The sequence below is a fragment of the Eptesicus fuscus genome, chromosome 15, assembly GCF_027574615.1.
Source record: "Eptesicus fuscus isolate TK198812 chromosome 15, DD_ASM_mEF_20220401, whole genome shotgun sequence".
Classification (NCBI taxonomy): domain Eukaryota; kingdom Metazoa; phylum Chordata; class Mammalia; order Chiroptera; family Vespertilionidae; genus Eptesicus; species Eptesicus fuscus.
This window is the reverse complement of record NC_072487.1, coordinates 44,465,810-44,479,414: the sequence shown is the minus strand read 5'-3', so window position 1 is coordinate 44,479,414 and position 13,605 is coordinate 44,465,810. Positions and strand designations below refer to the sequence as shown.

Below are 13,605 nucleotides of genomic sequence, written 5' to 3'. Positions count from 1 at the left end.
GGGCCCTTCTCTCAAGGAGAATGCGCTGCCCTAAAAGAAGCCATCGAAAACACACCATCTTTGTGCACACAATCAAAGGCCTTCCAATTTAAAAATCATTACTCTTTCTTTTTTCCAATTATTACAGTATAAGGAAATCAGACGGCCCGGTGTTTCAAACTCTACTGGTAACAAAGCATTGGTTAAAAGAGACTTTCAAATTGTGACCCATGGCAAACTGGGAAATGCAGTGAGTAGACATGTTTGCTTTGAATAGCTATATTAGAGAACATTTAAAGGCACCGTGTTAGAAATGATTTTGAAGGGGATGGAAAGGTGAGAGTCGAAGAGACGTAGCAATATTTTCATTCCTGTTAAACTTAATCATCGGCCTGTGCCAGTAAATCAAAGTAAAACTTGGGTGAGCCAGGGAGAAGTCTCAGTGGCCCCCGTTGTTCCAGCCAAAAACACACAGGCATATTTGTGATAGGCAAGGACTTTCTACAATGTCCTGGAGCTGATCATACGTGGCATCTGTGTCCCGATCACTAGATGAAGATTTCAAGGCAGAGAGATTGCCAAAGGGCAAACTTAGTTGCCCATGGATCATACAACTTTAAGAAGTCCCGTGTGTGGAGCAAGCCTGTTCTGGTCATCACTAAATTTAACCAAGCAAAGAGGGGCAGTGTTCCCTTCCCTCCCATTCTCTATTTTAGCAAAATGAATAATATGACCCCCTTCCTAAACCTCCTTAATAAGAACACTGAAAGCCACAAAGCCAAACTTGTTTAAGAACTTACCAAGGTCTTGTAAAGGCTGGGTAAATATCACTCCTTTAATTTTTTATTTATAATTGATATTTGGGATTGATGCAATTATAGACAAATCAATAGCATACATATTTAAAAACAACTCCAACAGTGAAATGTATCATCTACAAGGATGCTTTTAATATTTCAAGAAAAAGATCTTTGCAAATTGTATTTGTTTCAATAAGTGTCTTTCCATAAGCCTCTTGAAAGTAAAATAATAGGACCACGGTGTTGGTTATTAGCACTAAAAACTTGGTAAGTACAATCCAACGTAAGATGAATGCTTGTCAAAGATGTGTCTTTCTCAAGGAAGAATTCACCACCATTAGGCTAAAACAGCATTATTCACTCACTAATCATGTGGAAATAGCTCCACTGAACTGTTCTTTAAACAAAAGAATAAATGCAGCAATACTGAAGGTTTTCTGCTGTGTGGGATATTTGGAGAAACAGACAAAAACTGGAAATTTATACAGTATGCCCATTTATTGAAAATCTCAAAACCCTTTTAAGTCAATTTCCACTTCATAATAATTTTAGTCAAGGCATTTACACCAACACTTCCCATTTAGCTCCTTTAGGACTCAGCCCTGGGGTATCACCCAAACTATGGGTGGGAGGTGGGCAGGGCTGGTTTTCCAGGTCTCAATGCACGCTTATCCTATTGTCTCCCTTTGTTTCCAGGAATTGCAGACAGACTCACGATCGGGTTGCTGAGACCCATAAAACTCTCAGCAGCCGCTTATCCCCCAACACTGCGAAGCTGGGACCTTTAAGACAGGGACCCTAAATTTCGAGCCGCAGGGCACAGCATCGCATTTGCGACTGGGACGCGCGTGCCTTACCCTGGCAGCACCTTGGGTATACTTGCTGCCAAACGAAGGCAGATTGACTATATTGCAAAATGGTTTGAAATCGTCAGATAAAAACCAAATCCTGTGATGCTGGGTGCAAAGGAGGCGTGGGCATGAAAAGCCTAGTCTTACACGACAACCAATGCTTTGCCGATTTATGCATTTTCCACTAAGTGCACAGACCACTCCTTTTTGTGCAGTAGCGAAAAGGCAACTCAAGGAAAAACAAGCCTCAGAGAAATTTTAAAATGTGACCTCACGCCCTAGCCGGTTTGACTCCGTGGCTAGAGTGTGAGCCTGCGGACTGAAGAGTCCCGGGTTCCATTCTCCTCAAGGGCACATGCCCAGGTTGCGGGCTCGATCCCCATTAGGGGGCGTGCAGGAGGCAGCCAATCAATGATTCTTCTCATCATAGATGTTTCTCTCTCTCTCTCTCCCTCTCCCATTCTCTCTGAAATCAATTTAAAAAAATATTCTTTAAAATGTGACCTCACTCTCAAAAGAGTAGTATCAAACAAGAGGCCAGCACCCCAAAGATGCATTTGGCTTCAACTACAAAAAGCCTACCTTCCTCTTCCCCTAATCCCCCTCCAATAAACTACGCGGATAGTCTCTGAGTTACTTTCATTAAAATCTCAGGATTTTCATTCCAGGGAAAAGTGAACAAGTGGCAGGATTTTAGCAAACTCGGGCCCCCAGCTTCCGCGGAGACACGCTCGCCGGTCCCTCCTGCTCGCGCGCGCGCCCAGCGCGCTCCCTCGCCGGCCCCACGTTACTTTGATTGACAGCCCGGCTCCGCGGCTCTCCTTCCCACCGACCTTCCCATCCACACTGCCAGTCTCCGCGTCTCGCCGCTTCCCATTGGCTGGCGTCGCGTCCCGCGGTTCCTCCAGGAACAGTTCCTCACCCAGCTCTGGAGGACGCGGCTGGCTGAGGAGGGGTGGGAGGGAGACGGGGGAGACAGCGGAGATGGAAGCCAGTAGGATCGGAGAGGAGGGGGAGTGGGAGCAGGGCGGCCTGTCCAGTGCTGCGCCGCCATAGGCTCCGGGCAGGTCTGGCGTCTGCACCCCACGTTGGGCACGACACACGCGATTGGCTGACGCTGGCTAGCTCCGCCCCCCATCCCAACCGCCCCGGCCTCCGTCGCCTGCCGGCTCGGTGCTCGCGTCCCCCGCCTGCGCGGAGCTGGGCGGGGCCCGCGTGGGGCTGGGCGGGGTTCGCGCTGGTTAGCTCCGGAGTGTGAAACCGCGTGTTAATGTAACCGGCGCGAGATACGCGGGAGGCGGCGGCGGCTGGAGCGGCGGCTGCAGGAGCAGCAGCGGCGTCGGCGGGTTCCTTGTGCCCCGCGTCCCCGAGGCAGCTGGCTGCACCCCCCCCCCTCTCCGTTCCCCCCGCACCCCCACACACCTATTCCCGGCCGGGCGGGACCCGCGCCGCCAGCCCGGACCTCAGCCGGCCGGCGGTGACTTAACCCCCGCGGGCTGCCCCTGTCGCGACTACTCCAGACTCGCCCGCGGAGTTTGCCGGCCGGGAGGGAGGCCGAGCAGCAGAGCTCACTCCTGCTCTCCTCGCCACCATCTCGTAGATGGCGTACCCCGGGTCGTAAGAGAACTTTGCAGCGGGCTGGAGCGCCTTTTACGTGGAGGCAGACGAAGGGAAGGGAAGAAGACCGAGGAAGGGGCTCGGAGGAAAGGTCCGAAGCGGCCGGGCCGGTCGTGCGGGGCCCCCGAGTGCTCATCGGGCGCCGCGTCCGGATGCGCCCCAGCCTCCAGGAGCAGCGGGCGGCCGGGGGACTACCTTCCGTGGAGTAGCCCCCATCGGGCCTGGAACGTTTGTGCCACCGGAGAGAACATCGAGTGCCGGTCGCACGGGGTGTGCCGAGCAGCCTCCCGGCGCGTCCTCCGCACTTTCCCCGCCTCGGCGCTCCTCTGCCGGGACTGAGACTCCACCGCGGCCCCTACCGCGCTTCCCTCAGTCTCTCGGGGGCCTGCGACCGCCCGCCCGCCCGCCCGCCCGAAGGCGCTGCCTGGACCCGCGGGGGTCGGCTCCGAACGTCACCAGGGTTGTTTGTGTGGGGTTAGCCGGGACACCGAACCACCTGCACCTCGCCCGCCGTCGGCGCCACGGGGAAACCCCGGAGAAGAGACGAACCGGGAGCAGAGCAAAGGAAAGCAACCCGCCGGGATTTGTTTGTCCGGGACGTTTGCCGCGCACGCGGATAGCCTACGGGAGCGGGCCGGAGCCACCGCGCCCCCACCTCCCCGCCCGGGCGGTCGAGGCCCACGGGTTGGAAAACAGTGCGTCGCTGCGGAGGTTCTGGGTGCTGCCGGGCCCGAGGTGCCCCGCGATGTGGCCCTGAACGTGGGAAGCCCGCACCGGCGGGAGCAGGAGTCGCGGGGCCGCCGAGTGGCCGGTGCGCCCCTCGGAGCGCGCCTGCGTGCGTGGCCCGCGGGCCCCCGGCGCGTCCCGCTTCAGCCTGCTTCCCAGCTTAATTCTCCTCGGCGGGATTAAAGTTGGAAATTGAGCGGAGAATTGAGTTGCCCGGGAACAGAGCCGCGGCCACCGCCAGAGCGATGTTCCCGCAGAGCCGGCACCCGGTGAGGCGCGGCTGGCTGGGGAAGTGGGGGGGCAGGGCTGTGGTGGGGGAGGAGGCGCTCTTCCGAGCCGTAGGGAGGTGGGTGACGGCTACATTTTGGCGGAACCTCCGGTCTCTGGAAGTGCAAGGCTGGGAGGTCCCGGCTTCTGGCCTCCAGGAGCGGGTTATGGGCTGAAACTCCCAATCTCCCCCAATTCCTTTGGGCCCACTCCTACTTGACGTCTAGACAGGGAGGGCGGGGGCGCCCGGAGAGGCTGGGGTTTGGCTCCCGCAGCCACATCCTCCCCCTTCCCCGGGGCGGTAGGGCGCCCCCCTTTGTTTCTGGTCTCGCCTATTTGCATATCAATGAGGCCCCCGTTCTGGCGCGCCTGGAGGTGGCCCAGGCGACTCTGGGAACTGGGAGCGATTGGGAGTTGTTTTTCTCCTCTAGTCCCCCGGGTCAGTTTCGCCCCCGTGGGGGAGGGGGCGGCCATCTCCACGCCACTATCTGGCCCGATTCTCGGAGGCGGCTGGGGAACCCCTTTCCCTCCAGCCGGCTGACCCGGCGCGCTTACTACGACCCACCCTGGAGGCTGGAAGAGGCTCCGAGCCTCTCTAGAAGCTGGGGGTTGGAAAGGAGGGTTCATTTTCTTCCTCCCCAAAGTAAAGCGCAAACTCGAATTCAAGACTCCGTCTTCTACCACTTCTAACGTAATTTTTTTTTTGTTTGTTTGTATCCCACCCACTTTTCTCTCCTCTGACTTACTGCTTTATCCATCCGCCCACATCCCCGACCCGCGGTCCCCCTCGCTTGTCGCCCCAGACGCCGCACCAGGCTGCAGGCCAGCCCTTCAAGTTCACTATTCCAGAGTCCCTGGACCGCATTAAAGAGGAATTCCAGTTTCTGCAGGCTCAGTATCACAGGTGCGTGTCCGGCCTTGCCGGGCGAATAGTCGCCCGGACAGCCCGGTGCTCCTTGTCGCCCAGCCGGGTGGAGGTGGTGGCGACGGCTGTACTTAATTCAGGCGTCCAGGCGGTGGCGTGTGGAGTCGCAGTAAAGATCTGTCATTCACGTTACCCTCTTTCCTGGCTCTTCCTGGGCAGCCCCTTCTCTTGTCTCCTCCTACTCCCATTGTCTCCCTTTTACCCGTTTGCTGCAGTTCCAGGGAGTCTCTTTGCGTGTATTTAGGAGTTGCATGAGAACCATCAATATTTGCACTACATTTATTTATTTTGCAACAGACTGAGCTAAAACCTTGGTTCAGCCGATGGCCCAGGCCTGGAGTGCGGGTTCAGGGAGGCAAAGCCTGTGTTGAAATCACTTGTTTGCCATGCTAGAGAATTGGGTGGTCTGAGGCAAAGTCCATTATGGGAAGTGAGATGCTTTTAGCCGTGTCTAGTATTGGTGGTGACGAGGGGGTTGATGTGTGTAAGGGAAATTCACCAGCTTTGGTGTCATTCTGGGTTGGTTTGGGTAGGACAGGGAATTGGAGTTACGTTTATATCCATCTCAGCTTTAGTCTCATTTAATGAGACCTATTTCAAAAGATTTATAAGTGAAAACTGTAAAGCAACCAATACATAGTGGACTTTCAAAAAATGTTAAATTTCTTCTCGTTTCTATGAAGTTTTAACTGATCAGAGCTAAGAAATAATGGCAATTGACAATTTTATTTTAAAAAATATTTTTATTGATTTCAGAGAGGAAGGGAGAGGGAGAGAGAGATAGAAACTTCAATGATGAGAGAGAATCATTGATCGGCTGCTTCCTGCACACCCCCTGCTGGCGATTGAGCCTACAACCCGGGCATGTGCCCTTGACCAGAATCGAACCTGGGACCCTTCACTTTGCAGGTTTACTGTTCTATCCACTGAGTCAAACCAGCTAGCGCTGTAATTGACTTAATTTTTGTCATGGTTGAGAAAAAGCACACATATGCTTTAGTGTGAATTTTCTTTTTTTTTGTTAATCCTCACCTGAGGATATTTTTTACCTTTAATTTTTAGACAGAGTAGAAGAGAAAAGGGAGAGAGAGAGAGAAACATTCATGTGGAGAAACACATCAATTGGTTGCCTCCGCATGTGCCCTAGACCTGGGTGGGGATTGAGCCTGCAATAGAGGTATGTGCCCTTGACCCTGAATCAAGCCCCAGACCCTTCAGTCTGTGGGCCAATGCTCTAACCACTTAGCAAACCAGCTAGGGCTGAATTTTCTTATTTTGTCAGGCTTTCTGGTTATTGACCTTTTGTCTACTTGAAGATAATAATCTCTAGAGCTTGAGGCATACCTGCCCACGCCGTGTTTACCAATCAGGAAGGACTTCAACCCACTATCACAATAGCTGCTTGACATATTTTGGCAGGGATTTAAAAACCAAAGTTTTTAAAAGGGACCAACAGTTGTAGAAGTAACTTTACAACCTAGAGACTGAGTTGGCCAAGATAGTACAGCCTATGCCTGAGACTGAAGATTAAGCCAAGGCCTGATTTTGGTGGAGTCCTTCCAGAGAAGCAAACCTTGATGCAGGGAAGTAGGAACGAACAGATGACCACCAGGAGACAACAGTCTTAAGGGTAGATCAGAGGTTTTGACAGATTTTTTCTTCTTGGTGCATCTGACCAGCTGCTGAGTGGGTACCCTGTAATGCTCACTTAAATTTCTTTTCTCTGTTAAACGAAGGGACAAAGTTTTTGGGTGTTTACCTAGATAGTTTATGGTTTTTCCCAATTGGTCTGTGTTTTTACTTGAAGTGCAAATATGTGAGGCAGATGTTAAAACAAGTGACATAATGTTTACATTAAGTTGCCTGTTTTGTTTTCGTAGCCTTAAATTGGAATGTGAGAAACTGGCAAGTGAAAAGACAGAAATGCAGAGGCACTATGTGATGGTAGGTATCCAAGATTAGACTTTTTCCTCTTCACATAATATGAGCAAATATGTGTTTTTAGCATTATAAAATGTGAGTTAATGAAATGCTTGATTCTTTTTTTTTTTTACAGTATTATGAAATGTCATATGGATTAAACATAGAAATGCATAAACAGGTAAGCTTTAGTTCAATCTCAAGCTAAAACAACAAATGAGTCATGGTTTTTTAATACTGGCTTTGCCTTCTAGTAGGGGGGTTGTATGCCAGTTTTCTGCCTTGGTTTCCCTTCCTGCAAACTGGTGGTCGTATTCTGCAGCAAGGGTTGCTTCTTGACAGTTACGCAAGTTTTAAATCACTGAGTGAGAGGTTCTTGGAAATGTAAACTAGCTTGTTTATATAGGCAGATGGGAATTGAGATTCCGAGTTTCCTTTTCTACCTGGATAGATATATTCTCCCTGAAAGATTTTGGCATTCTGTAGAGTTGCCTAAGTTGCTAATGTTTTTGTTCTGGTTTGGAAAGAAGTGTGGACCTGTGAGACACTCCCATCTTTAAATAAGGTTAAACAAGATATAAGACTAACTATGGAATTTTCTTTATGCTTTGGGGCTGCATAAAGTGATACTCAGAATTAGTGGCTTATTTGCATACATCTTTTTGGAAAAAATTTCTCAGTTGGTGCAGGTTTGGAGGTGAAAAAAAAAAGTGTTCTTTTATGGCCACAGCATATGTTGGGAGTTGCTTCAGTCCTAGTGGTTTTAAAAGCATGAAAAGATTAGTGACTGGAAAGCTCTAGCTATGACTATGAGTTTGCAAGTTCCCATAAAATTCACACTTATGGCTACTATAATGGTGTATAAAAAGAGTATTGAGCTGGAACAAGGCACTAAGGACCTCATAAGAGAAGAAAAGCTAAATGATTGCTCAGCCCAAAGGACCCTCGATTGAGTAGTCATTGTCTGCCAAAGAAAGCATTAATGGCAAGGCGTAAGTATTCTGGAGATATGCTGACATTCACTTTTTCATCAAGACGCTGGTACAATAAGTCTTTTAGAAATCGATTGCCTCTTAAAAAATTATCATCAGATGAAGTTGCACAGTTGGACACATTTCAAAGTGCAACAATACAATTCTTACTTGATGTATATGTGCTATTTCATCTCAAACTCTTGTTTCATTAAATTAAAGAGCATGGCTGACCGGCTGGGGCACAGTGGAGAAATTGATTAGTTCAGGCTTCAGATCTTCCTTATATTCAAAGACTTTCATTAAGCAAGTGTGTTTCAGAGTTGAATTCTGCTTTTGTAACTCTGCACTCTTTGATTTTTAATTCATCATAGGTTTCATAATGTTAAGTTATCATCCTGTACATTAGATCTGTTCTCAGACATGTGTTTGGAAAGAGATAGTGACATTCAGGGCCTTTCATTAATAATACCATTGGGCCTTTCAAAGCGCTGATTTTATTCTGATTTACAGAGTTGGTAGCTTAGTTTATGTTGGGTTTGTGCCTTTGTTTTTGTGTCTTTGTTTTGTGTGTTTAAATGGCTAGTGCCTGATTGGAACACTTGTAACTTGTTGATAGTAATTGGACTAAAAGATCTATGGTCATTTAAATAAATTATGCAAATAAACTTTGTCAAGAAGTTCTAACCTGTCATTGTTTAGAATAAGTTAATCCTAAAGCTCCCTATTCCCATCTTTTTTTTTTTTTCCCCCCCTATCAAGTATCCTGGAAGATTAAGAGAAGATCAAGTTTTTTTCTTAAACTCATAAACTCAAAGGATTTAATAACCTCCCTGACTCTTTTACAAGGGAATGCCATCTTTGTGTGATATATGCTGGTGCTGGATTTATTGGGGGAGTTAAGGAGGTGTGTAATTCTTCTGGGTTCCTATAGGTTACATGGCAGAGTGACCTCTTTATCACATAGGAAAAAGGAAGAAGGGGAGAAGAGGGTCAGGAACCTCCATGGTGTGAAAATAGTTTTCTAATAACCTGTACTCCATGAGGCATTTGTCCATCTAGGAGCCACTATGCATTAATAATATGCTGTATGTAATTGGCTCAGTAATTTAAAAAATATGAAAAGCTCAGAGATGCCATATTCTTCATAGTAGGGAATTCAGCTCTCTGAAATTTAGTTTATATTGTAAATGCTGACAGACCCTTAACTGGAGTGGTATGCAAAGCAGTGCTATAATTCAGTTTAAAGTGGCCTTACATTTGAAGAAACATCCTCCTGAATGTCACACATTAATAATAAGTTCTGAGGAGACATTCGATGCAGCTAGTAATCATAATTCTTATTAAAACTGGTGACGTCTGGCCCCCAGGGTGTAGCCAGGCTCAAATTGATGCTTTTTGCCGCCTGATCACCAGCATGGCCTAAGTGCTCATTATATTGTAGAGAGGGCCTTTGGAGCTCTCATTAGATTTGACAGGAATTCTCTCTAGGGGGAAACTGGGCATTAGCGAGACTCCTGACAGGCTGAAATTAGTCCTGCTTTATGGCTTATAACCAAATGCTAGCAAGGCATCATCTGGGGACACAAAAAAATTGTCATTTCTGACAACATCTTTGTTACTGAAAAAAATGCAGTAATGGGGAAACTTTCCGTGGAGAGAGCTTTAATGTTAAGATTTATCTCCAGTGTGACTGCGGCTCTCCCTTCCCACCTTTCAGCGGGTTTGTTGAAGGAGTGAGTTTTAGAGATTTCACTGTCAAGTCACACCAGACTTTTCCGTCTGGGAAAAAAAAAGTGGAAGTGCGTCCAAATCAAGAGTGGTATAATTGTGGTTTCCTTACTTGGTTTGGTGCCCACAGTCCATGTTTATGTTGTGTCAACACTTCCTGATAAGTCTTCCCCTTACTTTCTCTGCTTCCATTTGTGGCTGGTTACTGAGAAGTCAACGGCTTAGTGGTGGTAATGGATACTTAAATCTTTTATCATAGCATTAGACAAATGTTTTTTCTTTTGAATCTTTTACTGGTATAGATCTCTGCCTGTCCATTTCTCTCTAGGTAGATTTTAAACTCTAGCTATCTCTTTACAAGAAAAGGTGGAGACTTCTCATTAAAAATTAAGGCAATTCTGATACCACCGAAGTGTTAGGGTACAGTAAAAACCAGCAGGTTACTGTGAGTCTAGTTGCTTTGAGGTTTCTGCCTAGTGTGTTTAGCTGTGTAAATTTTTAAAAAATATATATTTTTATTGATTTCAGAGAGGAAGGGAGAGGGAGAGAGAGATAGAAACATCAGTGATGAGAGAATCACTGATTGGCTGTCTCCTGCACGCTCCTCACTTGGAATCCAGCCAGCAACCCAGGCATGTGCCCCTGACCGGGAATCGAACTGTGAAGTCAGTGCTCAACCACTGAGCCACACTGGCCCAGCTAGCCATGTGAAATTTAAAGGCTTTTTTTCTCTGTCATGTGGCATGGTATTACCTCATTTGATATTTTTTGGGAACAATGTGTTCTGTAAATTGATATGTAAGCCTTATTTGTTCCACTTGTGTATCTTTTCAGCAGGCTGGTGAAGCCATGCCATGAGTTGTCGTTAGTGGCTGGAATTTATACAGCACTTCCCAGTTGTCAAAAGTGATTTGCCTCATGCTGTGAAGTAGATTGGGGGTAGGTGTTTTGCTCTGGCAGCTATGAGCAAGTGTTCAGAGTCTGGGCCTTGTCAAGGCCAAGCACCTGTTGATGCTTGAGTTTGGGTCACCTGGTCCTCAATTCAGTGTTTCTTCCCTAAGGATGTGGCCAGTGGGGGAAACACCCTTGGGCCTCTGTGTAGTGACTCAGGTCTTCCTAGCTGCATGTCTCTCCTATTCTCACTCTTGGTCTGTGCTGACCAACTTCACGATTTACAAGACACTTTGGGGCTTGGCGCGTGTCCTAAAAGTTATGAAAATTAGCAATACTGATTGCACTTGTAACCAACCTAGCAACTCTGTCTGCAGGTTAGAATAACTTGTAAGAATCAAAGGAAATTTGAAACATGGCCAGGACTCCTGGTTGAGGCCCAGTGGTTCAATAAGCTTGGTCAGTCACTTTGTCTCACTGCTTGGGGGCTGGGAAAGGAGAGGAGCAAAAGGAAAAACCAGATGAGAGCTTAACATTTCCAAGCTCCATGCAATATCCCAGCAAGCACAGTTTCTCAGACCATGCCAATATTGGATTAGACCTGCTTTTACAGTTTTGATGTGTGCTTTTAAAGTCTCTCTTAAAAAATAAGTTGTTTTTTAGTAGTTTTTAAAAAGTGTTTAAGTGGAACTGTTAGGGATTTACCTGTTGGTTGATTCCATAGATGTGACTGTCTTGCTATTTGTCTGCAAGTTTTACCTTTCTCCCTATTTTTAACCAATTGCGTTCTCTGTCTATACTTTCTCACTTCGAGATTTTTTATTCTAAGTCAGTGTCTCCAAATGGGAAATGACTAGCTAGAGTGCAGACACTCAGAGTTAAGCTCCACCAGGTGTTAATCTTGTAATACAAAGAGGGTAGCTGTCATCAGGATTGGAGTGGTCCCCAACTTTATTTTCATTAGCCAGGCCTGTCCATTACAAGCATAAGTTAAAAGAGATAAAGCTCCCTGTGTTTTGAGAGCTAGATTCTGAGGTGCAAGATTAGCCTTTGTTGTTGTTTTTTTATCAGCATGCAGGGCTGAGTCCTTACTATGAAACCTGCACCTACCCAACCCCTTCAACAGCTGGGCTTGTTGCTGGTTTCTGTCCAGGGCTGACTGACTAGGGTGAGGGGATTGAGGCACTTGCCTTGGGAGAAGTTAAGGGAGGTATCAAAAAACTTGGTACTCAGGATAAACGAGGTTGCTTTTAAAATTCAAAATTGATATAAAAAACTCCAATAGGAACAAAATATATAAAAGGCGGCACCAGCCAGGGTTGGACTTAAGTCAGAGACAGCAGAGAAAAGGTGAAATGGATGGCCCATTGGGAGCTGTTGTGATCTATAGGATCTGCCTTGGTGAAAATACTTCAGTGAGGTCCCTCAATTCGTGACTTTAAGTCGTTAACAAGTTGTCTGGGCCTCAGTTTTCCTCTCTGAAAAATGAGGGTTTAGATTGGCAGGTTCTAAGATTTGGTTGATCTCTCCGTAGGGGAGTCATACCGCACCCTTACCGGAACCTGGCACCTCACCTCCCATGTGTCAATTGAGGAGTGTTTTTGGCCAGAGGGTTTAAGATGTTCCTCCAAACAGTGTTTATTAAGAAACACAGAGGGGGGAAAAAAATATGTTCCCTTAGCAAATATTTAAATAAATCATTTTGTGTGGTGGTTAAGCTAAAGATATATTCAGTTACTGGCTCATGGAACCACTTTTAAGTTTCCATAGATCTGAGTCTTTGCTCTTCAGTTATTAAACTTTTGATTGACTCAGTCATCTCATCCCCTTCAGTCCCTGTTGCTTACTCTTGGCTTCAGATTATTTTAAAATTGAAATGCTCAGAACTATAAGATGTCCTGAGTGTCAAACCCCCTTTAATGTGGAATGTTGGATATATGGTTTTTAATTAAGTTTTAGATAGCTGTTTTGGTCTGTCGGCTTATATGACAAGATTGGACATTTATACCTTCAAAATAGTCCTCACTAAGGGTTGGTGAGTTCCACAGTAAGAAATGTGCCATAAGATTGTTCCATGTGGTGTATGTGGTGTTTTACGTGAGTAGAAAGAGAGAGAGCGCAGGTGTAGGCACTTATGTGTGGGAGAGATTTTCTAATTTTCCGAAGGATGGTTTGATCTAAAAATGTGAAGAAGATTTACACTGAAATTTTTAAAATAAATTAAGATATTCATTTAGTATATTTATTCATACTAAAATAAATTAAGGTATTGCCGTTCACTTGTTTAAAGAAAAAAATGGTATATAAAATTGTTTGCGAAACTGATGATTATAGAATTGCTCAATTGATAGACTATCCAATCACTATAACGCTTTTTATGAAACTCCAAGAAATGTTGACACAAATAACTGGTTTATCAAATAACTTGTGATTTTGCTCAAAATCTTTATGTCCTTATTTTACAATTCAGATTTTTAATTATTTTTAAGTTTGATTCATTTGCCTGCCTTAAAACAACATCAAGTCATAATTGTGAGCACATTGTTCAGCCCCTTTCTCCACACGTTCTCATACTAGGTATAAAAAGCATTTTTTTTTTTTTAGTTGTAGTAGTATTTCCTTCTTGACCACAAAATATGTTAACTGAAAAAGTGTAAGATAAAGTTCATTTTGAATAGAAGGAAAAAAACAATGAGAATTCTATCCATTGGATATACATTTTTTTAAATCTGCCATATAAAGAAAAACTGCTATTAAGTGTTGTGGATATATATCACTGTGCCTACTGGAGGGGGTAGAGTTGTGTACATAACTATTTTCAGTGTGTTAGTAGATATTCTTTATTCACTTGATAAAGTGGAATCAGTTGTTTCTGGCAATGTAGTAGGTGTATTTGAACATGTGTGTCCAAATCATGCAATTTGTTA

General features: G+C 46.0%; 1 protein-coding gene across 4 annotated transcripts in view; it reads left to right on the top strand.

Annotated features, from left to right (window-relative positions):
- Positions 1-2,918: 2,918 nt before the first annotated feature.
- The window catches only part of TLE1 (TLE family member 1, transcriptional corepressor), an 85,599-nt gene continuing 74,912 nt past the window's right edge, over positions 2,919-13,605 (top strand). For 3 of the 4 annotated variants that reach the window (XM_008142044.3, XM_008142042.2, XM_028146269.2), the window contains exons 1-4: positions 2,919-4,242; positions 5,044-5,144; positions 7,046-7,109; positions 7,222-7,266. In XM_008142044.3, the coding sequence (XP_008140266.1) occupies positions 4,219-4,242; positions 5,044-5,144; positions 7,046-7,109; positions 7,222-7,266 (234 nt within the window). In that variant the 5' untranslated portion in view covers positions 2,919-4,218. The remainder of the gene's footprint in view (positions 4,243-5,043; positions 5,145-7,045; positions 7,110-7,221; positions 7,267-13,605) is intronic. The other variant, XM_028146268.2, reaches the window with a different exon arrangement.